The 26,803-nt window shown below is 54.1% G+C and overlaps 4 protein-coding genes across 7 annotated transcripts; 2 read left to right on the top strand and 2 right to left on the bottom strand.

Annotated features, from left to right (window-relative positions):
- Positions 1–167: 167 nt before the first annotated feature.
- Positions 168–4,014, bottom strand: PPT1 (palmitoyl-protein thioesterase 1). Of its 2 annotated transcripts, XM_061358930.1 has the most exons (9): positions 3,862–4,014; positions 3,575–3,684; positions 2,691–2,818; positions 2,315–2,385; positions 1,449–1,551; positions 1,273–1,363; positions 1,077–1,175; positions 818–889; positions 168–434 (listed from the first exon to the last, which is right to left on the bottom strand). In XM_061358930.1, exons 1-9 carry the CDS (start codon positions 3,944–3,946, stop codon positions 312–314), a joined length of 882 nt encoding a protein of 293 aa, XP_061214914.1. In that variant the 5' UTR covers positions 3,947–4,014; the 3' UTR covers positions 168–311. The 2 variants fall into 2 exon arrangements, with proteins under 2 accessions (XP_061214914.1, XP_061214915.1); XM_061358931.1 differs by lacking the exons at positions 1,449–1,551; positions 2,315–2,385.
- Positions 4,015–4,383: 369 nt separating this feature from the next.
- RPL11 (ribosomal protein L11) lies at positions 4,384–7,550 on the top strand. The gene is made up of 6 exons (XM_061358929.1): positions 4,384–4,459; positions 4,747–4,897; positions 5,216–5,322; positions 5,692–5,823; positions 6,519–6,629; positions 7,474–7,550. Exons 1-6 carry the CDS (start codon positions 4,454–4,456, stop codon positions 7,501–7,503), a joined length of 537 nt encoding a protein of 178 aa, XP_061214913.1. The 5' UTR covers positions 4,384–4,453; the 3' UTR covers positions 7,504–7,550.
- Positions 7,551–8,317: 767 nt separating this feature from the next.
- Positions 8,318–14,248, bottom strand: LOC133215148 (kelch-like protein 31). Its single transcript, XM_061358928.1, has 3 exons — positions 14,199–14,248; positions 10,892–12,103; positions 8,318–9,895 (listed from the first exon to the last, which is right to left on the bottom strand). Exons 2-3 carry the CDS (start codon positions 12,079–12,081, stop codon positions 9,163–9,165), a joined length of 1,923 nt encoding a protein of 640 aa, XP_061214912.1. The 5' UTR covers positions 12,082–12,103; positions 14,199–14,248; the 3' UTR covers positions 8,318–9,162.
- Positions 14,249–14,829: 581 nt separating this feature from the next.
- ELOA (elongin A) lies at positions 14,830–26,623 on the top strand. Of its 3 annotated transcripts, none has more exons than XM_061358926.1 (11): positions 14,830–14,992; positions 18,726–18,782; positions 19,964–20,082; positions 20,913–22,116; positions 23,115–23,229; positions 23,600–23,752; positions 24,164–24,261; positions 24,526–24,706; positions 25,195–25,306; positions 25,573–25,724; positions 26,203–26,623. In XM_061358926.1, the coding sequence occupies exons 1-11, from the start codon at positions 14,921–14,923 to the stop codon at positions 26,262–26,264; spliced, it is 2,325 nt and encodes a 774-aa protein (XP_061214910.1). In that variant the 5' UTR covers positions 14,830–14,920; the 3' UTR covers positions 26,265–26,623. The 3 variants fall into 3 exon arrangements, with proteins under 3 accessions (XP_061214910.1, XP_061214909.1, XP_061214911.1); XM_061358925.1 differs by having other exon boundaries at positions 14,831–14,992; positions 23,597–23,752; XM_061358927.1 differs by lacking the exons at positions 14,830–14,992; positions 18,726–18,782 and adding an exon at positions 18,896–19,113 and having other exon boundaries at positions 23,597–23,752.
- The last annotated feature ends 180 nt before the right edge of the window (positions 26,624–26,803 follow it).

Here is a 26,803-nt window from a genome sequence, read left to right as displayed (position 1 = left end):
TGTGAGAACAGGCAAGGGGAGAGGAAGCCTCTGGAGCAGACTTAACCCAGGCCTACGCAGGACAGAGCGCTTCAGAGCCAGGGCAAGGCTCAGTGCACCAAGATGGGAGTGCAGTTCCACCCAGAGAAACCCTGGTCTCTTAATAAGAGGTGCCACCGTGCCCCTTGGAGCTGCTGAGCTAAGGGCCCTCTTCCTCCCCTTCCCCAGATCCTTGCAGGCTCTACATGGAAAGTGCCATTGCCCCATAGCAGCTGCTTTAACTACAGTGGTGGAACCCCCCCCAGTGCTCTCACAGGGCCCTCCCCTTTGCTTCACTGGAGGAAGGGGAGGATGGAGGTGTAGAACCACTCTTCGGAGAAGTGGAGGTGATCCCCCTTCACCCCCAGGAACACCAACTTCCCTGCTTTGTCCATCTCCTGCAGCCCCAGGCGATCCTGTGGAGGGAAGCAGGATCATGGGTGCCTTCCTATGGGGAGCCTGGCACAGAGGAAGGTGCTGGTGGGCAGGGAGTGGGTCCCACCTCTGCTCTCCAAAGCTTCTCCTCATCGAGGGGAAAAAGGCATTTTGGATGACATACAGCAAGGCAGTGGGTGTTAAACACAGGCTGAAGGGGATCCTGAGCCAGGCACAAGCATGAGACCACCGCTGTAATTCCCACTGCCCAAACTCACCTGGACAGAAATGCCTTCCCAAACAGCTGCTGGGAAGAGGAGGCTATGCCCCAGGAGAGCAGAGCTGTGGGGGTCAGAGCCCCTCAAGGCCAAGGGATGCTATAAGGTGTTAAGAGCAGCGAGCCCTCAGCCCCAGCAGAACGCACCTCTGTGTACAGCGAGCTCTCCTTCAGTGGGATGGTCTCCTTGGCTTGGCCACTTCTGTAAAACCCAAACCACTGTTGGAATTCAAACAAGAACTGGGTTACTGAAGGGATTCCAGATGAGGAGGCTCTCACCAGCTCCTGCTGGAGCCCCTGCAGTGTCAGGCCTATGTGGTTGGGCTCAGCCTCAGCAACCTCAGGTTCTGCCATCAAAGGACAAACGAGAGCCAAGCACTGAAGCAGCACCCAGAGCCTGCCTCACCTCGGAGATCGGGGGGTCGACCATGGTATCATTGAGAAACCTCACCATCACAAACTTCTTCAGAGCCATCAGGTTTTTCTTGTAGGTCTCATTGATGCCCTGGAGGAAAGCAAGAGCACATCCAAGTCACTGGAAAGCTCACAGGCAGGTCAGGGAAACCACCTTTGCACCAGCAAAGGAGACCCCAGGTCCTCACCCTCTCCTGGTTTATGTCAGCCAAAAAGATGCTGTTTTTCCTGTAGTCATCCTCCTTCAGCGGATCATGCCAGTACTCTGCTTGCACCAAGCTGGAAACGAGTGAAACCAAAGATCAGACAGGAACCCAGAGCTTGGAACATGGCCCTGCTATGGCAGCTTGAGGAATATACTCACTGCTCCTGAACAGCCTGTGTGTAAGCACCGAGATCCAGCGTCTTTCGGATCCAGTCACAGATACGGGAGCTCTCCCCAGGACAGCGAGGGAAGCCGTAGACGCCTGGGGAACAGAGCTGTGTAACTGAAATCCCTTAATCCCTCCGGCTGGTAAAGAACCACCCTCTTACAGAGCACTGGCAGGAATTACCCAGGGGATCAGGTAGCCTTTAATCCTGCAATCCCATTAGGCCAGGGAGCTACAGAGGTAATGGAGGGGGTTCTTGAGCTGAAGGTGTTGCCCTGGAGAACAGAGGCAGAACAGCAGGCAGCTCAGTGCTGTGTTCCCAGGGGTCTGGGATGGTTCCCTCCAAGTCTTCCCACTGCACTACAAAGAAATAGACTCAAGCTCTGGATATTCTCAGGGGAGAGAATGTGAAATTCACTGCCAGCCCCTCTTAACTGCAGAGCTCTTCAATGCTGTTTCATACTGCCTCTCATCTGCTGCAGAAAGCACCTCCCTTTCCTCGGAGCTTTAACATTCCAGATGCTGGTTGTAAAACACCCTTGTGACCCAGGTTTAGTTTCACCAAGGCTTTGCTCCCTCCTTAATAGTTTCTTCTGTCTAATCCCAACTAATCCCAAGTATAGAATTCCATGCAGATAATAAATGATCTACTTACAAAGGCCCCTTCTCATTGCCAATCTAACAAGACCGAGACACAAGATAACAAAGTTTGCTGACAACTGGGCCCAAGCAGACCACGAGGTTCGGAGAACAAAGGGACAGGGTAATTCATGAGAAAATAGCCAGATTTTAGGAAGAGGTAAAAAAACAAGAGCCCCCCTCCCCTTCAAGGTGGTTTGAGTGCTTCAGAGGACACTACCTTGGTGCTGTCCCCCAATGGAGATCAGATTGAGCATGGGAGGAGAAGGACACCTCTGGGCCACCGCCCGCCTGTGTGGGAAGAGGAAGGTGCTGAGCTGGCTCCATGTGCCCAGCCACCGGGGCTGGTTCACAGCTTCCCACAGCTCTCAGCTTGCCACAGTGTGGGCTTGGGCACTTGGGGAAGGTTTGCAAAGAGAATTCACCCTTCCTGGTGGAGGAAGGCTCCAGGCAAACGCGTCCTTGCCTCTTTGGAGCGCTCCTGCCTCTAGGAAGGGGTTTGTCCGTTTCCATCTGCGTTGCTCTTCACAAGAGTTTTAGATCAGAACCCCAAACCCTCCAGAACCCCCTGGGATGGATCAGAAAGGTAAACTCACAGGAACTGGCCTCCCTGGGAGAAGCCCATTGAATTGTAGCCTCCTTTGAGGTGAGGGTCCTTTGCCAGCTGGCTGCACACCTCTCTCACCTGGTCGTTTGCGTTCATGAAGAAGCTGTTCTCCATATCCTGAGGGATGAGATAGATTAGAACACAGAACTTGGCCTTTTACAGTGGCTCACAGAGCGCTTCCAGTTTTGCTTTTGAAAAAGGACCTGAGCTGCCCCACTATGACAGAAGTTAAATGCTCATTTTGACCCTTCCCTTCATGTCTGGTTCCTACTCTGCGTGCCAAAACTGCCTCATACAGAACAGCGACGTGCTTCTTGGCAATTCAAGTCCCTTCAGATTTTGTGTCTGTACATACATAGAGATAAACCCACACAAATCAGACTTCAACCGTCTCCTTCAGGTCCCAGGAAATAACATTCAGTGCACTGGAATCCTGAGAGACAAAAGAAATCCCATAGGGCTACTGAGAACTGCCAAAACCCCATAAAGACACAGAATAAATCCTCATTATACTAAAGATATGCAGTGAATAAATGCTTGTAAATCAAAAAGGGGGTAAGGAATAAAGTTCTGCTCTAGCACAGTATCTTATCACATGCCTTCATGTTACCTGGGGTGGTCAGAGTGCTAATTAGGGGGTTTGTGTATTAATCCAGTTTAGACTTGGGATTTGGTTGTACCCAGTTCTTTTCTGCAGGCAGGACCTAGACTAGTTTCTACCTGTCAAAGCTGTTTGCTTCACAAAGAGGAAGGTTAGCAGGGAAAGCACAACAGGAACCCTCATGGGATCAGGTGAGTATCAGAGGCAGGTATTGCACCTCCAGACCTGCCACACCCAGCCCCGCAGAACCACGAGCAGCAGCACCCCATTACCTGTATCAGGTTGCTTCCAATCTTCAGAGACACAACATAAATCCCTGGTATTTTACTCTCCACTATCTTTTTAATGTAGCCCATGCTTAGCGGGTTGCAGCAAGTGTCTCCTGTGGAAGGGAACACCCCAACGCACCATCACCGCGCTGCCTAAGGCCCCCGCCGCGCCTCCACCGAGGGTCAGCACCTCCCGGCCTCCGCAGAGCCGGAGGAGGACACGGCAGCGACCGCGAGCCCCCCTGGGGAGCGCTCCTGTCCCCCCCCCGGCCCCGGTTCCCGAGGCTCACCCATCCCGTGCCAGATAACGAGGGGGACGGCGGCCGCCGCGCAGCACAGGCGCAGCGCCAGCACCGCTGCTCTGAGCGCCGCCATCTTGGCTGAGCACGTGACTGCCGGCCGGAGCTGGTCACGCGGAGGGGGTGAGGTCTGTCCCAGCGCTTGGTGCCCTCCCGTGGCTGAGCCCGGCACCGGCTGCGGTCCGGGTTGTCCCGGCCCTTCTAACGCTGGTCCTTTAGAAGCGAAGGGGCAAAACACAAAGGAGGGCACCGACAGAGTCCAACCGGGCAGCCCCGAGCTCGGCCCCGGAGGCGGGGAAGGGGAGAAGCAGGGGCAGCCTTGGGCTGGTGCCATCCGGACGGAGCGAGAGCCCCGCTGCAGGCGTTCAGCTCAGCGTGTGGCCACTGGGAGAGGTGTTTGGATCCAGACCGGGGCGTTCGGCTTGCCCCTTCCCAGGGAGAAGCTCCAACCCCTCCGGGGCTCCGGCAGGGCTCCCGGCGGTGAGGGCCCCGCCACCCCGTCCTCCGGCCGCCAGAGGGCGCTGCCGCGCCGTCCCATAAGACCCCGCGGCGGCAGCCAGCTGGCCTTTTCCCCGCCTCCATCATGGCGGTGAGTGGCGGGTTCTGCTATGGGCTGCGCTGTCTCTATCCGCCGCCATCCGTTCCTGGCGGGGCTCTGCCCGGCCGCCACCTGTGCGGGACGGAGCGGGGGAGGCCGGGAGGGAGCGCTGCGGGGCCGGGAGGGGTAGGGAAGAGCCGATGGGCTGCACTGGGGGAGCGGCTGCCATGACAAGCCGCGGCCTGGCGGCCGGATGAGGCTTCCTCAGGCCTATGGAGCGAGCAGGCGGCCGTGTCCCGGGCATCCCCGCCGTTACCCTCCGTGTCGTTTGTCCGCAGCAAGACCAGGGTGAGAAGGAGAACCCCATGCGGGAGCTGCGCATCCGCAAGCTGTGCCTCAATATCTGCGTCGGGGAGAGCGGGGACAGGCTCACCCGGGCGGCCAAGGTGCTGGAGCAGCTGACGGGCCAGACCCCCGTCTTCTCCAAAGGTGAGGCTGCTGCCCGGCTCCAGCCGCGGTGCCTCTCCCTGAGCGTGCAGTGGGGCTCTCGGGAAGGGGCTTCAGGGTGGGGAGGCCTGGCCTGGCTGTGAGAGCTGGGAGCCTGAAACGTACCGGGCTGGGGGGAGTCGGTTCTGCCTCCAGACTGGGGCTGCTGCTCAGCCCTCCCCCCAGAGAGGGAACCTGCGGTTGCTTTGGTGCTTTTTTCTTTCTTTGAAATTGATTTCTTTGCTGGTCTTAAGCTGTTTATGTATTCCCTGGGTGGGAATCCTCTGAATAATCTCTAAGTGTAGTTATTGCTGCCTGCAGCACGGTACACTGTGCGATCCTTTGGAATCAGAAGAAATGAGAAGATTGCTGTTCATTGCACGGTTCGTGGGGCCAAAGCAGAGGAGATTCTGGAGAAAGGCTTGAAGGTAAGAATTTGGCTGGTTTGGGTCTTTGATTTGGGAAAGAGCAAAGCTGAATCTGCCCCAGCTGAAGAGATGTGTGCTTTGAAATGTTGTAGCTGAGCTGGTGACAGATACACCCTGATACGGACCGCTGTGTTTGCACCATTCCTCTTCTTGCTCTTCCATCTGTTTTTAAGAGTGAGTTGGTGTGGTTTCTGCTTGCTTTTGGAGTTCTGTCTCTGCTGCAGTTATTTATGAGTAGACTTTGAGAGTAAAACCTTAGGGCTGAGGATGAAGTAGCGTGTGAGTTGGGATGGTGGCAGTTGGTAGAACACACAGGACTGCTGCCTCTGCAGTCAGTGATGAAATAGTGACTGACAATCGCTGTTGCAGGTGCGAGAATATGAGCTGAGAAAAAACAACTTCTCAGACACCGGGAACTTTGGCTTTGGAATCCAGGAGCACATCGACCTGGGGATTAAATACGATCCCAGCATTGGTATCTACGGCTTGGACTTTTACGTGGTGCGTATTCCCCGCTTCCTTGCAGCCACTGGGTTTGTGTGAAAGCTCTAGAAGGAACCTAGGATGATAACTGGCTTGTGAACCTGCTGCCCAGCTCTGCATGGTAGAAAATGCCCCCAGAATTCCCATGTAAACTGAGTGGGGCTGCTATAGAATTCCAGGTTTATGATGTGTCACACAAAGCCCCTTCAGAAGGAAGTGCTCCTGCTTGTACTGGTACTCGTGAAGTAGCACTGAAGAGGCTGTGTTGGGTTTGGGGGAGGAAGGTGCAGCAGGGGCTTTGGGAATGCAGGCAGAAGGATGGCTCTTGCTGGAAGGCTGTCTGCTGTGTGAGGGCTGGTGGGTCTCATTCGTTCCATTGTGGTATGCCTCATGCTCAGTGTCTGAAGCAGAGGGAGGCTGTTCCACCTGTGTTAGCAGTGCTGGTCATTGGATCTGTTCTCTGGAGCCTCTGGATATGGATCTTACACACTTGTTTAGTTTCTCCAAGTCAGCCTAAGTGCCGAGTTGCACAACCCAGGGGCTCTCGTGTAGTTTTATATTTACATTGAGGATAACGCTCTTGGTCTTGAATGTGAATTGGATGAGGAGACGTTATTGATGTGGAAATTCCAGCCTTCCATCCTAAAAAACTGTGAAGTGTAAGAAAATCCCTGGCAGAATAAATCAGTGCTGTGGGTCTGCTCTGGGGGCAGGTGCTGGGCAGGCCTGGTTTCAGCATCGCTGACAAGAAGCGCAGGACTGGCAACATCGGAGCCAAGCACAGAATTGGGAAGGAAGAAGCCATGCGCTGGTTCCAGCAAAAGGTAAAGTCCAGCTTTATTTTGTATCCCAAGAGTTTCCTAGCAAGGAGCAAGGCACTGGGCAGGAGGAGATGGAGATCCCTGTTTATTGTTGATTATTGCTGCTCTGCAGCAGTGAGGCTGTGTTTGGGTGCAAGTGCTGGTCATACCTCTCTTGTGTGTGCTGAACTCAAAAGAGCAGTTGCAGCAGCATAGCTGGAGGAGTGTCAGCTCTTGTGTAAGTCTCTCAGGTGGTGTTTGGATGTGTTTAACATGGCGTGGAGCAGGAATGGTGAGGCAGGGTTATTAGGATTTGTCTGACAGCTCCTAGCTCAGCTGCTAGACTTGGAGGATGGAGTAGTCCAAGTGAAAGGAGTTTGTCTGGGTTTGTGTATGCACAGCTCTGAGCCAGGCTGGGCAGTGAGCTGGAAATCATCAGATGGGAATTGTTGGTGCTTTTTCAAGTTGGAAGGGGTTGGATGGTCTGTCTGGAGGCTCTGCCTACACCTCCACTGTTGTACCCTGTGCAGGGAGGGTGCCAGCCTGCTCCTGCAAAGTGGTTCTTGCTGTGGTGTGGCTTCCTTCAGGACCCGTATCTTTGCACTGTAAAAGGGATGAGTGCAGTTTGGTCAGATCTGCCTGTGAAGGGTGGGTGGGCTGCTTGTTTCACTGGGCTGCTGAGCAGAGTTTAGTGCTTGTCCCCTCCTTGGAAGTCAGCAGCAAAGCAGCTGGCTGCAGAGAGCTGGTGTTTCATGTCTCTCTTGCCTGGCCTGGGGTGAATGTGGCAGCTCGGTTTCCTGCCCAGCAGCATTGCACCTCTACCTGGTGGTACATTCTCACTTGCTCCTGTCTTTTGTTTCCCTCACAGTATGACGGCATCATCCTTCCTGGTAAATGAGCAGCTCCTGTTACTAAAAAAGGGCAAATAAATTTTTCTAAGCTCCATCTCCTGTTGTGAATTTTGTGGGGGCTCCTCCTGAGCTGGGAGGCTGCTGAGAGCAAGAGGCTCTCACTCCAAAGGAAGCAGAAGGATGTGGACATGAAGAGAACACACTGTTCTCAGGAGCAGGTGTTGGATGTATGTGGTGCTGTCTGTGTCCAGCTGCACAGATGGCATGTAGAACTTTGGAGTCTGCAAGTGGGTGTAGAAAGAAGAAAACAAATACATGCTTTTTGACTACTGGAGTTGTTGAGTGGGAGTTTTGGAGAGTTGAACATGGGAAGGGAGTGCAGTCAGTCAGTGCTGGGTCTGGTCCTCAACAGACCAAGCTGCAGTATTGAGGGTTCCTAGTGAATGAGGGAGTCCAAGTCAGTGGGAGAAACTTGGCTGCTCTGGAACTATTTGGCTTCCCAAGGAAATGGCACATGTACTCTCAGTAAAGTAGAGCTATAAAGCTGAAGTGTGGTTGAGGGCTCTTTATGCAAGGGGCTGAGAGGATGAGCTAAGGCCTGTGGTGTCTCTAAACGGATTCAAACCCTGTGCCCTGGAGGGGCAGCTGGGATGAGGCAGCAGAGCCCTGGAGCTGTCCTGGGTGGTGTGAGACCCAAGTACCTGTACCTGCAGCTGGTGGAGTTGTTTCTGCCCCACAGATCATGGTGCTCTTAATGAGTGCTAGAAACCCGGAAGCAATTAAAATCCCAAAGAGATTATCTTCTTTGTTAAAATGCTTTATGTGTGAACTTAACACTGCTGTAGTTACCCAGCCAGACAGTTCCCCCTGCAAAGGAATGGTCTTTATTGTTTGAAGAGAATATTCCCTGCAGGACAGGGCAGCTCACACAAGTGGGGTTCAGGAACACCCTTTGCTTCTGCCTCTTGGGCTTGGTTTTCTCCTTGCAATAAAAAGCTACAGTAAAAAAATTAAGGGGCAAACTCACTTCTATGCCAGTCTGTACATGCTCCCCCAGTCACTGCAGTGTTAACTCAAACCAGACCCTTCCTTTCTCAAGCCTATTTGCAGTTGTAAAGCAGGGAGGTTCGCCAGCACTGCTCAGGATGGAGCCCACTCCAAGACACACAGAGCAGTGTGTGCTGTGCATGCTGAAACACACAAAGGGAAGTGGAATTTGAACGGGAATGATGTTCTGCTGTGGTGTAGCTCCATGCTTGAGGTGAACTCTTAAGATTGGGAATTCTCAGGGGAAGATCAGTTCCTGCATGAGAACTGTGGTGAGCAGTGAAAAGCAGCCTGCTTTGCTGTAGCTTTTCTCTTGACATCTTCATGGCACATTGGGGTTCCCTTCAGCAGCACGTTGGCTTCCTGGATATTCCAGTGTTGTGCAAAGAAGACCAGAACAAAACCAAGAGTGTTTGCCCTGATGCTCAGCAGCCCTGCTTGAGTAATCCCTGCCTCAGCTGCGGGATGGGGATGCAGGTAGCTCAGAAGATGCTCTTCTAGAGTGTTCCAAACTTGCCGTGGTGGAACAAAGGTGTCTTGAGGCTTTGCAGTGACTCCAGCTATCAGTGTGCCTCCCCATCCAGCCACCCCACACCTCTGAGCTCTGTCTCCTTCACTAACTGCTGCCATAAGCCAAGCCACATGGCACCCAGGGCTCCTTACGTGCTGGCTGCTGCTGAGCCCACAGAGCTGGCCCGAGACCTGGAGCTGAGGGGGCGTGGGAGGGTGATGGTGCAGCATGAGACACCCACAATGGCATCAGGGAGGTCCTTGTCCTCAGCCCACTCATTGAGGTCGGGGTTGTAGCACTGAACACACTTCTGATACCTCTTCCCACTCTCGTTCCAGCCACCCACCAGGCACAAGTGCCCCTCCAGCAGAGCCACCCCAGCCGTGCTGACCCCCGTGGGCAGCGGGGCCATGGAGCTCCACTGCCCTGTGACTGGGCTGTAGCACTCCACGGGCATCACATCCACTCGCTCACCCTGGGGACCCACCTGGCTCCCACCCAGTACATAGGCTCGGTCTGCCACGGTGGCCGCGCAGTGCCAGCCCCGGGGGGTGCTGAGCATTGCCTGCTCCCTCCAGGAGTCGGTGCTGGGATGGTAACAGAGCACGGTTCGGGAATAGGCATTGCTGATGTAGCCACCAGTGACCAGGAGCTTGCCGTCCATGAGGGTGGTAGCGTGGCAGCAGCGCGGTGTCTCCAGGCTCGCCTTGCTCTGCCAGCTGTTGGTGGTGGGGACGTAGCACTCCACGGATGCCAAAGGGCCCTCAGCGTTGCGCCCTCCCACAGCATAGAGGAGCCCATCGCAGGTGCTGAGGCTGAAGTGTGACCTCCTGTGCTGCATGCTGGCCAGGTGCAGCCACGTGTTGAAGCGAGGGTCATACCTGGGGACAAAGAGAGATCTGTCTGCCCAGGACTGGCATCAGAGCCACAGGGAGAGGTGGGGCCTGCCAGACAGCTGCAATGGGGGAGGCATTTTGGGCTCTGAAGAACCTCTCTGCTTCTCCAGCAGTAAAAACCCCTCCTGACAGGCAGTGCAGATGGAGATGACAGCACTGCACAGGACTAGATCCTGCCCTGGACTGCTGGCATTGCTGCTGTAACTCTTGGGATGGCCCAGCAGTGCTCCTTCCACCGCAGCTCTAAGCCTGGCTTGGAAATGGAGAGTGCTATAGATCTGAGGTGCCCCAAGTACTATCACAGTCCCCTCTATTGGGTCTTGGTGGGTAGAAGAGGACCTAAGGACAAGCCTTTTCTGCCCACCGTGCCAAGCCAAAGCCAAGCACATGACAAGAAGCCAGTTCCTGTGTGCCCATGAGACAAGAGAGGGAAGTGGAGCTGCCAGGTCCTCAGAGCAAGGCGACAAGGATTAAGCCAGGCTGGAGAAGGGGGATGAGCTTCTACTGGCCAGAAACAGGAAGTCAGTGGGTCTCTTCAGCCTCCCTTGGTGCAGGAGAAAGAGCCCATGACAGCTCCTATCTGCAGTGGGGTGATCAGCAGCCACACAGCTAGCCTCGAGCAGTGCTGACACTGACATTGTGTGTGGAGTCTCAGGTGGCTGAGCGAAGCCACGGGCAGAGCCATTGGGGAGGTCAGGTTTATGTTGCAAACCAAATACTGCATGTCAGGTTGCCATGGTTACTCCTTTTTTTTTGAGCAGTAATCCCTTGGGGATCCAGTGACAGGTTTATGGGGATTTAGGAAACAAACCTGGCCATTTAAATGATGGAGACATGGAGGTGAAGACAAGAAAGCCTGAAGGGCAACAGGAATCTTACAGGCAGTAAACAGACCTTAAAATGAACCCAGGCAAACCAGAGAGCAGGTCAAGGCTGGCCCTAGATTGAACCCCCTGCATAGCCACATGGGGCCTGTCTTACCTGCTCAGGCTGCTGACAGCATGCTTGGCCTGGTTCCTGGCATCGTTCTGGTCTTCCCCACCCGCAACGTAGATGAATCCATCCATCACCACCACACACTGGTTAAAACTCTTTGCTGGCATCTCCGTCAGCTTATGCCAGTTTCCCTCTGCATCCCTGTAGCTGATCTCCCTGCTCAGAGCCTTCTCAGTCAATGCTGGACGGCCCCCAACTGTGACAAGCACCCTCTGGCCTCCCCGTATCCTGGTTCTCCGAGACTGAAGGCTGTTCTGCTGGTGGGGGAGCAGGTGGTAATTCATAGCATCGACAAGGAGCTTGTGGCACTGTGGATCTTGCATCATGCGTGGCACAGGCTGCACATGGTTGACCAGGTCTGGAGCAGACATTGTGCCAAAGCGAATGTTGCTCAGGAGGTCAGCAGCATACCGGACCCGTTTCGGGTCAAACTCCAGCCACTTGACAGCAATCTGGAAGGCAACAACCTCGCTGGGTATCTGCAGACCATCGTCCATCAGCAGCTCATTGATCTGATTGAAGGGGAGCTTCAGGAACTGCTCAGTCTTGGAGAACTCCAGGAAGTTTTCCCGGATGAATTTCCGTGTGGCATCTTCCACCTGGTTGAGGCCAAAGTTGGCGGAGATGTTGGCGATGTAGATGCAGTTCTCCACAGCCATCTCCCGCATGAGGAAGTCGCTGCACATCTTCAGCAGCGCCGGGACCTGCAGCTGGGTGGCCGCGGCGATGGTGCTGCCGATGGTGTAGAGTGAGAGGCTCAGCTTGCCTGTGTAGGCATAGGTGATGGTGGTGGCGAGGCCCAGCGGGGACACGTCGTGGAGCTCCACGCGGTGCAGCTGAGGGTCTCTCTGCAGCAGGTGATGGAAGTACTCACTGCAGGAAGCCAGGATGACTTTATGCACCTCGAAGGACTTTGTTTTGGTAGCGATGGTGAGGTCGCAGAGGAAAAGCTTCTGGTGCATCTGGTTCATCCCCTCCAGAAGGCTGGCTCCATGCTCTGGGGCTTTGACCTCCGTGGCTGTGCAGTGGAAGCCATTGGAGCCGCTGTTGTACAGACTATTCCAGTGATGGAGGTGTTGGACATCCAGCAAAGCATCTTCAACCGGCACTGGGGGGATGGATGCAGCCTCTTTATCCACCGTGGGCTTCTTAGGGGGTTTCTTTTTGGGTGCCATGTTGGTAGAACCAGAATGGGACCTGGGGATAAAGAAGAGGTGAGGAGCCCTGGAGCAGGGGTGCAGGCATCCTGCTGCTCTTTATGACATTCAGTGAAACAAAGGGAAACCTCCCCCTGACTTAACGTTTGGGTCAGGCCAAAGGAAGGATGGGAACTGCCACCCAAGCCCTGTGTGAAAGGCATTGAGGGCCATGACTGCAAGAGGGGATCCTCAACTCTCAACCAGCCCCAGCACTGTGATAAAAGAGAACTGGGATTTTGGGTGGAACTGGGGAGCACCCACTGGGTCCTGGGGTGCGGGGCCACACTTGCTCTGCTGGCTGGGTTGACCCAGACTCCAGACAGAGTGAGCCAGTGATCACAGGGTGTGTTTCTGCTGACTCAAGCCCACGTCAGATGGGGCTGAATCTGATAGAGGTTCCTACACAGCACCAAGCTAAGATGAACCCCAGCACTGCAGGAAAAGGGGGTTCATGTCCCCCTCAGCCCCTTGGGCATGGTGAGGCATCCAGACGACCGTTTGGGCTCTTTGGGGTCAGGGTGGAAGTGAAGGGGGGGAAGAAAAAGGAACAACAATAACGCAGGTTTTGAATGTTCCCCAATTCCAGTCTGAAACTTGGCAGGGACTTGAGCTCCTCAGAGCAGCCAATGTATGAGGGAAGAGATCTGCTGGCCAGAAATAGCTGTTACTGCGCTCACATGTCTGGGGACTGTTTGCTGCACTTGGCCATCACGATCAGGTTGCTCAGAACTGAGTCATCGCACGCATTTAGCACAGGGCAAGGGGGGAATGATGGGACTCCAGCAGAAAAATACGGAGAAGGGAAAAGTTTGGTCCAAGTCCCTGCTGGGAAAGAGGATTCCAGGCTGAGCCCGAGGGGGAGCAGTGGGAGCAGGGAGCCAAGGGGACTCAGGAGCAAAGCCCCAGGCACTCAAGCCATCCCTGGCACTGTGGTGTTCCATGGGGATGCCCCACTTTACACCATGGAGAGCTCATCTGTCACAGTGTCACATCCTGGAGCGGGCGTCAGGCCCTTTGGAGCTTGGGTGCAAATCCTGTTCTCTCTGGGTGTGTTTGAATACCAAATGGCTTCTGACATGCAGCTCCAGGCTGGGAAAAGGAACTGGGATTGACCCTATCCCAGCACCAGCACTGGGGTGTTCCCAACCACCCCTTTTGTTCAGACTGTATCAGGAGAATTCGGAAGTTCAGCTTTTCAACCGAAATATAGGTGAAATATTGGAATTTCCCAGGAAATTCCAGTGTTTCTCCAGGTCTTCTCCCCAGGTCCCTCAGACCTGTGTCCTGCCCTGCAGCACTGCCAGAGCATCCCTGCTGCCCAACAAACCCAAAGGGAAGCAGGATTTGTCCCATCCCCAAAAGCCTTCTTCACTCCTCTGGGGAAGCCCAGCGGTGCAGCTGGTTTCTCCATCCCCTATCCACCCCATTCAGGAGACAAGGGGGAAGTTGTTCTGGGATACAACAGAGATCTTCTAACTGCATCCCACACAAGCACAGCAGAGCCATGAGACGCTTTGAGCTCAGTGATGCCCATGGCGTCCCACCTGTCCCTTTGGACACCTTTGACCGGCTCCCATAGGAAACACATGCTTGTGCTATTCCAGCTGGTGGCTGCAGGAGGGCAAAGCGACCTTTCCTACCTGCACTTAAGACGGGACATTGTGCCTGCTTCTGGCTGCAATACCACTGCAGCCACCTGAAAGGGGTATTTTTCCTACAGCTTAATCCTGGCTGCTGGATTAATCTGGGAGCTGGAATAGTTTTAAGGAGGCCCCAGACAGAAAGAAGACGGCTTCTTTCTGGCTGTTTAAATCTCCCTTAGAAGACAGTCGTTGTCCCCACATCCTTTCAGTGCTGCTGATCTCAGTCCCGCACCACAGTCCTGAGCTCACAGCAGGACCACAGTCTCAGGGGGTTCCAAGGGGCTGATTTCCTTCAGTACCTCACCAAACAGAGCTCCTCTCCTTCACCTGCCCCGGCCCCCAGGCAGGGGCTGAACGCTGCAGCTCTGGGCCCTCTTCTGCTGCCAGCCCCTTCCATTCCCGTGCCCCACACAAGCCCTGTGGGTCCTGCTGCATGGGGCTGCCCCTTACCTTGCTGTTACACCCGGTGAGTCCAAGGGGAAGCTGTGGGCAGAGCAGGGCTCCGCTTGCCCCACGGGACATCCTCCTTCCCGCTCTCCCTGCCAGCTGCCCGCTCTTATCACCTCTATGGCTCCAGCCGGCTTTGGGGTGAGGTGAGGACAGCTTCCCCCGGCCACGGCAAGGCCTGGGCTCAGGTAGCGCTGCTCCAGCCAAGGGCATGGCTGCAGCCAGCAGCAGCAGTGGGGCAGGGTTACCTGAGCACTGCCAAGGGCACGGAGAGCAGCCAAAGGCCCGGCTCCACTGCTGAGGGGCTCAGCAGGGATGATGTGGGGAGACATCGCCCTGCTGCTGCTCCCCCCCCCCAGGCCAGGAACAACGCAGCCTTTGGCCGTGAATGAATCTAACCTCGTACTTCCCACTCGCTCCAGCAGCTTTAGGAGGCAAAGAGACTGGGGATGGAGCGGCTTTTGTGCTGCCCTGACCGTGGCGGAGCGGCTCCTCAGCAGTGCCCTGCCCGCACTCAAGATGGCGCTGCCCCGCCGCCGCTGCCAGGCCCCAACATGGCACCCGCAGAGCTCTGCCCTCACCCGTCATGGCCGCGCGGGCCAGGGTAGCGTTTCGCCGCTTCCGCTTCCTGCCCTTAGCCAAGATGGCGGCAGCAACGGACAGATGCCGTGCGGGCAGCGGGCGGTGAAGCCGTTTCCGCCGCCGCGGCCTCGCCAGCAATAAAAATGGCGGCGTCGGTGCTGGAAGTTGTGGGCAAGCTGCAGTCGCGGCTGGCGGGGAGCTCCGAGCCCAAGAAGGTGACGGGGGGCGGCGGCGCGGCCGGGGTTCCCCTTCCGCGGCAGGGCCGGCGCGGCGGGGCTGGGGGTCGGGAGGGCCTAGGCCGTCCCGCGGGGGGGGCACAGGGAGCGGGGCCGGGCCTGCTTTGCTGTCCCTTGTGCTCCGGAGTGTCCTGCCCGGCCGGGGCCGTGGGGCGAGGCGGGCGGCTCTGCCTGCGGGGCAGAGCTCGGGGCTGTCCCGAGTAGGATCCCCCCTCGGTGCTGCCAGCCGGGTCTGGCCGCTCAGGCCCTGCCTGCCACGCTGGAGGCCCGCCGCGGAGGGCGGAGGACCCCGGGGGCAGGCGGGCAGCGGGAGGGAGGCCTTGCCCTGGGGACGTGTTCGTACTCCGGAACCAAGGTGCCCACACGGCTGGGACGGGGGCACCGGGAGGCCCGGGACAGTGGCAGGGCTGCTTTGATGGCCGGGGGCAGGGCACGGAGCCGCTGAGCGCTGACTCTGCCCCGGTCCCTGCGCTGGGCTGGGGGAAACGGCTCGGTGCCCCTCGCCCGTCTGCACGAGGGAACGCGTCCGTTGCCAGAGCCCGTTGCGCGGAGCGGCTGCCGTGTGCTCCAGCCCGTGCGGTGACACGGGGCTGTGGCTGGCAGCAGCACCTGCGGGGTGCTGGGCTGAGCTGCCTTGTTCTGCGGCTGCGATCCGGAGCCGTGCTGGAGCTCAGGTGCGGGCCCAACACGTGCTGCCATCCCTCCTCTCGTACGTTCAGGGAGGAGCATCTGGGGTGACGGTTTCCCGGTGTCCGGTGTGTGTTTGACTCAGTTCAGGTGCAAGAGGAGGCAGATGGGGCCATGGAGCCGCTCTGTGCTCAGCTGGCTTCAACTGAGGCACATGGCTCAGTTGGGAGGATGGACACCGAGCTGCTCAATTGCCAGCCCCTTGAAACAGAGCCCCCTGTACCCAGCTCCAGCCATACCAGGAGTGAAGCAATGAGAGGCTCAGGTTCCTCTCAGCCAAGACCAGAGCAGGGTTTAACTGGTAGGGAGCTGAGGGGCTGCTGAGGACTTGGTTCCAGGGGGGGTTTGGGCTCTGTGGTGCTGAAGGCACGTGCAGGACTTCAAATATTGGCTCAGTGCGTTGTGCACAGGGAATCGCTGCTCCCCTTTCCTGACCCTTGCATCAGCTCGGGTGGTAACTGCCTGCCTCTGCTGCTCGGCCATTGCAAGGCTCTGGGTGCTATTTGCACAAGCTGGCTCTTTCTCCAGTAACCCTATGGTGCTGTCGTTTCTCTGTTGATCCTAGGAAGTTTTGCAAAGGGAGGGAGAGGTGCTGAGCGTTTCCTTCCCCAGCAGGAAGAACTGTATGGCTGGTACCTTTCCAGCTGTATCCTTGGGAGTGTGATTCCAGCCTTGAATCTAGTTGCTATTGCATTGTCCCTACTGGTTGTGCATCATCTGAGCACCTTCCTGTGTTGGAAAGCAGCAAGTTCCTCAACCGTTCTGTAGCAGATACAGCTTTACCTGTGAGCAGGACAGGTCCTCAGCACATCTGGGTGCTATCCACACGTTGCACCGTTTCCAGTCTTTGGTTTTCTTTTCTTGCCCTTTGGAGTTCTTTTATCAGTAATGCCACAGAGTGAGGTTTTGTGGCTTGTGCCTTGTGAGGGGTTGAAACTCTGCCCTGCACTGGGCTGTTTGAGCTGTCTCATCTGTATTTCATGTGGCAGGACCCAGGTTGTGTGTGTTCTGTCTTCTACCTGCCCCCCTTTTCTCATAGGATCTTGGTTAGTTCCGAGCTGCCAGGTTGGGGTCTGCTTGGCTGGGTCCTGTGGGATGTACACCACCAGCTTGTTTCCATAGGAAATACAGATTAACACAAGTGTTGCCCCTTGCTGTATCAGAGCTGCCTCCCTTGGTGCGTCTCATGCACACAGACTTGTGCCCCACAGAGGCTGCCCAGCCGAGAGAGGTTTTGCTGTGCTCTCTGAACACAGCTCCCAAACGTGGCCCTCCTGGGGTGTTCCCTGGCTGCGTCCCGCTTGGACGGCGTCAAGGAGCACCGCTTTGGAGAGCTCAGATTGCCAGATAAGCGCGTTACCGGTGACGCAGGTAACAGAAATGCCCCGTTTCCTGATGGCATCGCTGGAGGGTTTCATTGCTTGGCTGAGAAGTGTGCTGAGCTTGGGTTGCGTGAGCATCCCTCATGAGCGTGCAGGTGTCAAAGCCTGCTGGAGGGGCACGTAGGCAGCGTGGGGCCCCTCGGAACATCAGCTCTTGCTTTATGGTTTCATTAAGATGGGGGGGGGTTTCCAACTGCTGCCTGTGGTGGGAACTGGAATGAACCAGTTCCCCATGAGATGTGGTGTGGATCACGTGCGTAGTCCCCTGGTCTCAAACCACACTTCCTATATGAAATCCAGAGATGAGCCCTGTTGAGAACAGTGCTTTTCTGTTTGGAATTCGGCCCTGAAGGCAGCAAATGACTAAAGAGCAAAAAGAGCTGTGGAGGATGCTGCAGCGGAGTGTATCTACAAAATCATTGGGAGGCTTTAAGGATACGCAAGGAGTTTTCCCTCATCAGTTGAGGCAGGCAGTGGAGCACATTGCCTGCCTCAGGTCCTGTGAATCCTTAAAGTTAAATAGCTTTTAACTAATAGCTAAAAGAGGGGAGACTCTGCTACCCTGAGCTGCAGGGACAGAGGGCTTGAAGACCCAGCACAGCAAGAGCTGCTGCACCCCCATCAGCTCACAGGTGCTGGAACATGGTTACTGGTGGTAGAACAAACTGGTTCTAAAACAAACATGAAAACCTAAACCTTTCGTCATGGTAATTAAGTCCTAAATGTAATGGAGTGGTTGCTGGTGAACAGAAACCATCCTGTGGTTCTGCTTCAGCTGCGTGAGCCCTTATCTCTGTCTCGAGGAGTTCTTTTCTCTCTGAAAGTAATCGACCCTTCAAGTCGGCTCAGAGAACTTCCTTCCTTCAAAAGGAAGGCAAGCTCTAAACCTCTCTGATCCTTGCACGATGCAAGAGGAGGTGATTGGAATAGCTTAGGTCAATGATGCTAATTTGAGCATGAGCAGAGTGCTTTAGAGAGATCTTCTGGATCAGGGACAGCCCTTTGTATGGGATACAGCACGGCAGTGCTGAACAAAGCCTGGGCTGTATAGGGGCTGTAATAATGCTGATGGGGCTGGTCTGGGGCTAGAGCTGAGCTGTGGGAAACAACGTGAGGAGCAGCAGTGCTGTCAGATGTGCAGCTAAAACATCAGTGAAGTGATGCCCCGAACCTCAAGGGGGGGCAGAGGTACCAGTGCATCCCCTTCACCTGCACCTTGCAGTCTGCCTTCCCCCAGTGGCCAGTTTGTGAAACTTTAGGAAGGGCTTTCCCCACCCTCCCCGTCTCAACAAGGAATGTAATTCTCAGCACAAGCTCCCAAGTCCTTCCACTTACTGTGCAAGAGCTGTGGGTGTCTGTTCCTGATGCTTTAAGCCAGAGTTGCTGGAAGTCCTGTGTGAAGAAAGCACTAACAGAGTGTGTTGTAAGACTCTCAGATGGGCCCTCGTAGGCAAAGCGATGATAATCCCTTTACTGTTGCCCCTCGTGTTCAGCTCTTGGGAGCTTGATTTGGAGTGAGAGCAGCTGTCTGCCACTTGGATCTTCCTGACAAGCTCTCACATGGTGCTGGCTTCTCTTCCTTTCTGGTGGTGCTGTGTGGTTCAGGATGACAAGTGTGAACGCTTCCCTCCTTGTCTCTACAGCTGCTGAAGAGTCTGAAGAGGCTGTCTGAGCTGCCCATCACGGTTGACATTCTTGTGGTAAGAGCTGTGAAATCTCTCAGGCTTCCATCGTGTCTGTCAAGGCGCAAGGATAACTGTTTGCCGTGGAGTGGGGTGCGGTGCCTTGGCCACCTGCGACAGCACCGTGTCACAGGCACAGTTGGGATGAGGTTCCAGGCACGGAGAATCAGAGCAAGTGTAAAGCCACAGGGGATGGGTTATCATCCTCAGCTCTTCCCAAAGCTTAACACTTGACTGAGATGCGAGAGTCGGGGTGGATCCTAACAGTAACTGAATCAGCATGGAGTTAGGAAATGCTAATCCTCAGAATTATTAGTGACTTCTGTCTTTAGACTTACCAGTGGCCATGGTAAATGCTAGCTTGGCTTATTAACACAGTTAATTAGTGTTTGACAAGGGTAAAGTTAAGTTGTCTTTGATTTGCTGAATGCTAATAAATGATATCCGTATCCTGGGCTGCATCAAAAGGAGTGTGACCAGCAGGTTGAAGGACGTGATCCTGCCCCTTTATTCTGCTCTCATGAGACCTCACTTGGAGCATTGTGTGCAGTTCTGGTGTCCTCAACATAAAAAGGACATGGATTTGTTGGAACAAGTCCAGAGGAGGCCACGAGGATGCTCAGGGACTGGAGCACCTCCTGTATGAAGACAGGCTGAGAAAGTTGGGGCTGTTCAGCCTGGAGAAGAGAAGCTGCGTGGAGACCTCAGAGCAGCTTCCAGTGTCTGAAGGGGACCTATAGGGATGCTGGGGAGGGACTCTTCATTAGGGACTGTAGTGACAGGACAAGGGGTAATGGGTTAAAACTGAAACGGGGGAAGTTTAGATTGGATATAAGGAGGAAATTCTTTACTGTAAGGGTGGTGAGGCACTGGAATGGGTTGCCCATGTGAATGCTCCATCCCTGGCAGTGTTCAAGGCCAGGTTGGACAGAGCCTTGGGTGATCTGGTTTAGTGTGAGGTGTCCCTGCCCATGGCAGGGGGGTTAGAACTGGATGATCTTAAGGTCCTGTCCAACCCAAACCATTCTATGATACCTGCTGAAAACACAGTGCATGTGATATCCTTGCCCTTTGATCAAGAAGGTTTACTTCTACCTACAGCACTGGGTAGCGGGTTAACTTCAGTCACTTGGAGTTTAGCAGAGGTGGGAATGCTGACTGGTTTGCTGATGAATTCATGTCTTGGCTCTCTCCTGAAGGAGACGGGTGTTGGGAAGACCGTGAACAGCTTACGGAAACACGAGTTGGTGGGAGACTTTGCCAAGAACCTTGTAGCCAGGTGGAAGAAGCTGGTTCCGGTGTCCCAGGAGGCAGACAGGTACGTGACCCTCTTCACTTGGTGGCATTATGTTCTTGCAGTGGAGATCATAAACTTCTCTGGCCAAGGAAACACAGTGAAGGCTCTGGGAAGACTGGTAACACAAACGTGCTAACCCTGCATGGGGTTTTTGCCTGGTTTTGGCATTAACTTCCTGCCTCCGGTAGCCGCAGTGCACCGGGCTGCTGACACTGCAGTTTGCTGTGAAAGAAGGGGCTGATTTTCAAGAACTTGCAGTTTGATGAAGAGATTAACGGTAGATGGCAGGAAAATGCCCTTAATGAAGCAAGAGATGCAATCTGCTCGCTTCCCATTTTACAGTGCTCAAGAGAGGAAGTTGTAGGCCCAAGGGAAGAAAGCAGCTTGCTTTGAAAGGCTTTGATGTTCAAGCATCCTATGGAAAGTGCAGGTTGATGCTAGCAAGCATGCTGCAGTAACCAAGCTGTGTACAACTCAGCAGTGAGAGGGTTCAGGTTATCAGGTTTTCATGATCATTTCAAGGGCTGTGGTATACCTGCATGCTGAACAGGCACCATGCAGCTGGGAGCATGCAGGCATGGAGGAGTCTCTGTATGTGTCTGTCTCCGCTTCCCAGTATACTGTGAAGTCTCAGTCCTAACCAAACTGCTTAATGAATTCTTGCACTAGAAATGCAGTTCCTAAATCCCTGAATGCTCCTGTGCCTGAGAGAATTCGTGCTTCTCTTGCCTCAAAACTGCCAAATACAACTGGAGTCTTCTGTGCGACAGGCTCCCATCCACATGGTCCATGGGGAGTGGTTCTTCTTGTATTTTGATAGTTTAATCTATTTTGCTTTCTTATCCCTTTAGAAATAACGTAGATTCTGAAGACCGTGACTATGAGAGGAGCAGTTCAAGCAAAAGACATCAGGAACCCTCCCTCAGAGAGGATGAGGAACCTGACCAGGAGTATTCAGAACCCTTCCAGCCATCTTGCAGCCAGTCTTATAGCCCAGATCATAGGGAAAAGAAGTCCAAAAGGTATCCTAGGCCTGAGAGAGTCCATGAGACTTACGGCTATAGCAGCCACGAGGGGAAGGGTTGGGGCAGATCTTCCCCAGTGCTCTCTTCAGATCAGGAGTATTCGGACTGTGGACAGGCTGGGTCACCTGAGCCAAGTGAGAGCCCTCAGGACATGTACACAGACCCTTATGCCTCTGAGGAGCAGGAAGAACCAACAGTATTTCATCGGAAAGCCAGTAAAGGCCACAGCTTTCAGGAGAAGCTGCAGGGAGGCCGGGAAAGGAACCCCGCTGAGTTCCATGACAAAGGGAACATGAGTCGAAGCAAAGAGCATAAGTCTCACAAGAAGCAGCGGTTTGATGGCAGAGAGGAGGACAGGAGCTCTGCCTTCAGCCCTGAAAGATTGCACAAAACCTCTTTGAAAGAGCAGCTCCAAGAGGCCCCCATGGCAGGGGGCAGCAAGGAGAAGCAGAGGACGTCGGATGGCATCAAGAAGGAGAAGAACCGAGAGAGTGGTGCTTCCAGAAAGGAGAAGCTGCACGTGGTGCCGCACACGGGGGAGGCTTTGGACAACCACGTTAAGAAGCAGAAACATCGGGACTCTGAAAAAGGCAAATTGGAAAAGCCCAAGTTGAGCTTGGAGCCCTCGAACTCGGAGCGGGAGAAGCGGAAAGCTGAGAGTGACTCCTCAAACAGGGTTAAAGAGAAGGGGAGCTTAAAATCTGCAGAGGGGAAGCGCAAAGCCTCTGACACAGACAGAAAGTCTGTGGGCTTCTCCCCCAGCTTTGGGGAGGGGGAAGTGGAGGATGAGTTTGAACAACCAACGATGTCCTTTGAGTCGTACCTCAGCTATGACCAGCCCCAAAAGAAGAAGAAGAAAGTGGTCAAACCTTCTGGGCCAACTGGGGAGAAAGACCGAGGGCACAGCAAACAGAACGGATCCAAAGCCAGTACCAACAGCTCGAGCTCGAGTCGGAAGAGTCCAAGCCACAAGCGAACAAGTGAGAAAAAAGCAGAGAAGAAAGTACCAGAGTCTCCTAAACCAAAGAGGGTAAGGCTGTGAGGGCTTTGATGCATCTGAAAGTGAACAAAGGAGGTGGGAGCAGCTGCTCCTGATCCTCCAGGTGTTGCTGTGTGCTGTTGGAGTGGGGCTCTGCTGGAAAAGCGGGTGAAGAGGGCAAGGAGAAAAGCAATAGGCAAAATGCATTTATACAAAAACAGGGGGAGTAGAAGAGAACAAGGATGCTGGGGAGGGACTCTTACTAGGGACTGTAGTGACAGGACAAGGGGTAACAGGTTAAAACTTAAACAGGGGAAGTTTAGATTGAATATAAGGAAGAAGTTGTTTCCTGTAAGGGTGGTGAGGCACTGGAATGGGTTGCCCAGGGAAGCTGTGAATGCTCCATCCCTGGCAGTGTTCAAGGCCAGGTTGGACAGAGCCTTGGGTGACCTGGTTTAGTGTGAGGTGTCCCTGCCCATGGCAGGGGGGTGGAGCTGGATGATCTTAAGGTCCTTTTCAACCCTAACTATTCTGTGATAACTTCAGCTAAATACTTTGCCATTCATTCTAGTAAGTGCCTCAGGTTAGAGGCCTAGGTTTCCTTCAGCTCATGAGGTTCCTCTCTCTACCACCACTGCAGAGTCTTTTTGCAGGAGGTGGGAAGGAGAAGAGACAGAACAGGTAAATGAGTGTTTGAGATCAAGGAACTGTTTCTGCCAGCCTTCTCTTTTGTGTTTTCTCTAATTCTTTGCACTGTGAATCTCACTTGGGTTCTTGCCAGAGGCCTTCAGCACTGAGCTGAGTAGGTTAAAGATATTCATGGAGGGAGTTGAGTGATTCAGGTCCCAGGTTTTGGCTGCTTTGCCTAGATGGAGCCAAAGTGATGTGGCAGAAGTGCAGCCCCCCTGAGGCTGTTTCCTGATGCAAGCAGTGTTGAGTGGCTTATACAAAACACAACCCAAATGCAGCTCAGTTCTATCTGTACACCAGGAGGATATAATATTTTCCTGCGCTTTTGGCTTACTTGCATGTACCTCGTCTCCTTACAGATACTTTTAGATGTGGTACCAACGTTACCAGAGATCCCACTGCCTCCAATCCAGGCCAATTACCGCCCTCTTCCTTCAATGGAGTCCATTACCTGCTCCCAGACAAAAAGGAAAGGTATGTTGGCCAGGAAAGGAGGTTTGAGACAGGCTGCAGCCATCAGTCGTGGGAGGGAGTGGGAGCAGCTGCTACCTGGCTTCAAGTCTTCCTATTGGGGTCTGGTGTCTTGCCTCTGGTGCCCAGAGCTTTCCAAAGGTGGTTGTTTTCCCATGTGCTCTTCCATTGGGAAGATCCTTTGCTGGTCCTTCTTGTGGCTTCAGCTTTGGGGTTGCCTTTGCTGAAACCAGTTTGCAGGTCTCTTGGAGAAGCCTTAGCCCTTTAGGTTGCTTCTGGGTGACTCCCAGTTTGTGTCTGCTGTGCCATTCATAAGGGTGAGCTCTTCTTTTCCCTGTTCCCTTCTTACTCCAAGTCTTTCCCTTTGCAGCAGTGTCCTCGCCAGTTGAAGAGAGCGAAGCAGGTTTCACAGGGCGCCGGTTGAATTCAAAGATGCAAGTGTATTCAGGCTCAAAAACTGCCTACCTCCCCAAGATGATGTCTCTGTATCAGCAGTGCATCAGAGTCCTTAGTAACAACATTGACTGTGAGTACCTTTCCTCATCTGTGTGGCTCACGCTGCCCTGCAGGTCCACTGAAGCCTTGGTGACTTGTCTGTACATACCCCAGCAGTTGATGTGAAGTCCTCCCTGTCACAAGGCATCCTAACTGCTGTGGGATAGAGCTCTCTGAAAGCTCAGGTGCTGCAGGAAGCAGCAGTCCATGTGCTTGGGGGAGTGCTGAAGCACTGGAAGTAGTGGCCAGCAGAGCCATTTGGAGTTCCTGGTGCCTGATGACTTGTTAGTGCTATTGCACTCATGGTTCCTTTCTCCTTCCCCTCGTACTGCTTAGTTCTGTGCAGCACTGCAGTTTCCTCCCCTGCATTTCAAGGTGTCAAACCCTTTCCTCAGCAAGGAAGGAGCAGGGTAAATACTTTGTGCATCTTGCTTCTCTCTAGCAATCTATGAAGTGGGTGGTGTCCCTTTCTCGGTGCTGGAGCCAGTATTGGAGAGATGCACCCCAGAGCAGCTGTACCGCATTGAGGAATGTAACCACGTGAGTGCCTTGCCCTGGGGAGGTGATGGTGACAGGCGGGAGTGATTCTGTCCTCATCTGCAATAGCAGAACAGTAAAGAACAATGCTCTGTTCAACAAGAGGTGGCTTTTGCTGTCCTAACCTCCTGGATTTGCCATCTGCCCATCTCTTGCTGCAAGCAGGCTCCTCTGTGGCATTCCGGTGGCTTGGCACTATCTGATGCTGAGGGAGAGGGGAGTGAAGGTGTCGGGAGGGATCCCAGCTCACGTGTGGGTTTGCTTCAGGTCCTCATCGAGGATACGGATCAGCTGTGGCACAATCACTGCCTGCGAGACTTCAAGAACGAGAAGCCAGAGGAGTTTGAGTCCTGGCGGGAGATGTACCTGCGGCTGCACGACGCGCGGGAGCAGCGGCTGCTCATGTTGGCGCGGAACATCGGCTCCGCTCATGCCAACAAACCCAAAGGTAAAGAAGGGCTGAAGGAGCAGAGAGGGGGCTGGGAAAGCTGCCCAGGTGATGTGGGGAAGGTCTTTGGGACTGACTGTTGTCCAATAGAGGAGTTGCTTGGCTCTCTGGTCTTATGTGGTGGCCTTTGCTCCATGGTGTAGCAGACCCTCGATTCCATCCATCGAGGTGGTGATGCAGACCAGAGAATGCTCTACAGCAAGAATGTGCAGAGCTGCAGAGGCATCTCCTTAGGTGGCTTCTCTGTGCTGGGGCTGAAGAAAACCATGGTGGGAGAAAGCATTCCTGCTCTTTGATCATTGTGAGAACTGCTGACATGATCAGTGTGATTTCTCACAGCCTGTGTTGTCACAGCAAGAGGTTCAGACCTTAGGGAGGAGGCTATTGCCAGAGCTTTGGAGTGGATGGACTGGGGAGAGCAGGTTGGAGTTTGCTGTGGTAAGACAGTAAGTTGGATCTGAGCAGTGTTTCCCTCTGGCCTCCTACAGGTAGAGTGGCCAAAATGGCATTTGTGAACTCTGCAGCAAAGCCCCCTCGGGATGTACGAAGGAGACAAGAGAAGTTTGGCACTGGAGGACCTCTGCTGCCGGAGAAGACCAAGTGAGTGTTGCTCAGGAGCACTTGCTGCTCAGGGCCTCTTTTGCTGGCATCTCCTGCCAGCTCCCCCTCTGCAGCTCTGCATCCTGGCAGGGAAGGATTCTGTGTGTTTGGGAGGTCCTTGTAACTTGTAATAGCCTCTTTCTTGCTGGGAACTGTGGAGATCCTGGTCACTGCTGGTTCCATGTGTTATCATGGCTTGTGTCTGAAGAATTGCATCGAACCACAGTGAGTCCTTCTCTGAAATGCCTGCCCCATCTCTGTTCCAGAATAAAACCAGTCCTGTACACATCTAGCAAAAGCCACACTCGTGTGAGTGAGGAGCAGTCCTATGATGGGCCCAGCACCAGCAGTGCCCATTCTGTCCCATCTTCAGGTAGCACCTTCTCGTCCTACGACCCCAAGAAACCCCCAGTGAAGAGTAAGTACAAACTGCACAACATCCCTGTGGTCTCCTAGATCTCTTCCTTTACAAACACACAAATCTATTGCTTCTGCTGTAGGGAAATCCAGGCTATGTGGGAGGGTTGGTGGTGGTGGCCTCTCCCCTCCCTAAGGAGAGGGTGATAAAGTCTGTTCAAACTTCTTGCACAGGGGAACATCTCATTCACCTTCCTGCTCAGTGCTGGCTGCATCAGCCTGCCCCGATGGTACTGGTACAGCAGAAACCCTGCCTTGTCCCTCCTGCTGTCCCTCTGTGTCTGTCCAGCTGTTTGGAACACTGACACTGTAGTGCAGCTCCCTTTGGGAAGGAAGCAGGGAGAGTTGAACTGGAATTCTGTCTTCTGGCCATGCAGAAAGCAGCTTTGAACTGCTCTCTGCTCTCCCAGACTGTGAATGCTGTTTTCATGAGGGGTTTTCTTGTTTGATTTGGGTTTTTTTTTCTTCCTCTGTTGCAGAAATTGCACCCATGATGGCAAAGACTATCAAAGCTTTCAAAAACAGGTTCTCTCGGAGATAAGCTTGCAGTGCAGATCTGGGACTTGCCCTCTGGTGGGGAGTGGCACTGAAGGGGGAGAAGGTACTCACAGCCCTTTTCCTTGAACTCTTTGGAGGCTGCAGCTGCTGGGAGAAGCTTTGATCTGCACAAGACAACAGCACAGTATTTTATCTTCTATTCTGGTCCCTTTCTCAGTGTCAAGCCCCCTCTTTTCCACCTGCCCTTAACACCCCGTTTCTGGCTTTGTCGTCCGTCAAAAGGAGGGCGTACAAAACCTCCCAACACAAGAAAATGTGAAGTCTTGGCACCTGCTGAGAGTGGAAGATCAGAGACTATTTACTATTTAACCTCTTCATAAATTATACAATGGTTTTAATTAATATTTTGCCCCCTCTCCCACTGCTATTTATGTTGCTCCCAGTAGTCTTCCCCCCCTGATGCAGTGCGAGGGTCAGCCTCTCTGTGGCTCCATCTGGCTGAGTGGACACTGGGTGTCCTTCCTTGTGATCTGGTACCTCCTGGGCTCCCTGGGACAGGCAGCACCCATCTGCTCACTGCTC

This window comes from Neopsephotus bourkii, unplaced genomic scaffold (assembly GCF_033783945.1).
Source record: "Neopsephotus bourkii isolate Nb327-2 ecotype Australia unplaced genomic scaffold, CSIRO-AGI_Nbou_v1 NB_959, whole genome shotgun sequence".
NCBI classification, from domain to species: Eukaryota; Metazoa; Chordata; class Aves; order Psittaciformes; family Psittacidae; genus Neopsephotus; species Neopsephotus bourkii.
The sequence above is the reverse complement of the archived record's forward strand: the minus strand, read 5'-3'. Positions and strand labels throughout refer to the sequence as shown.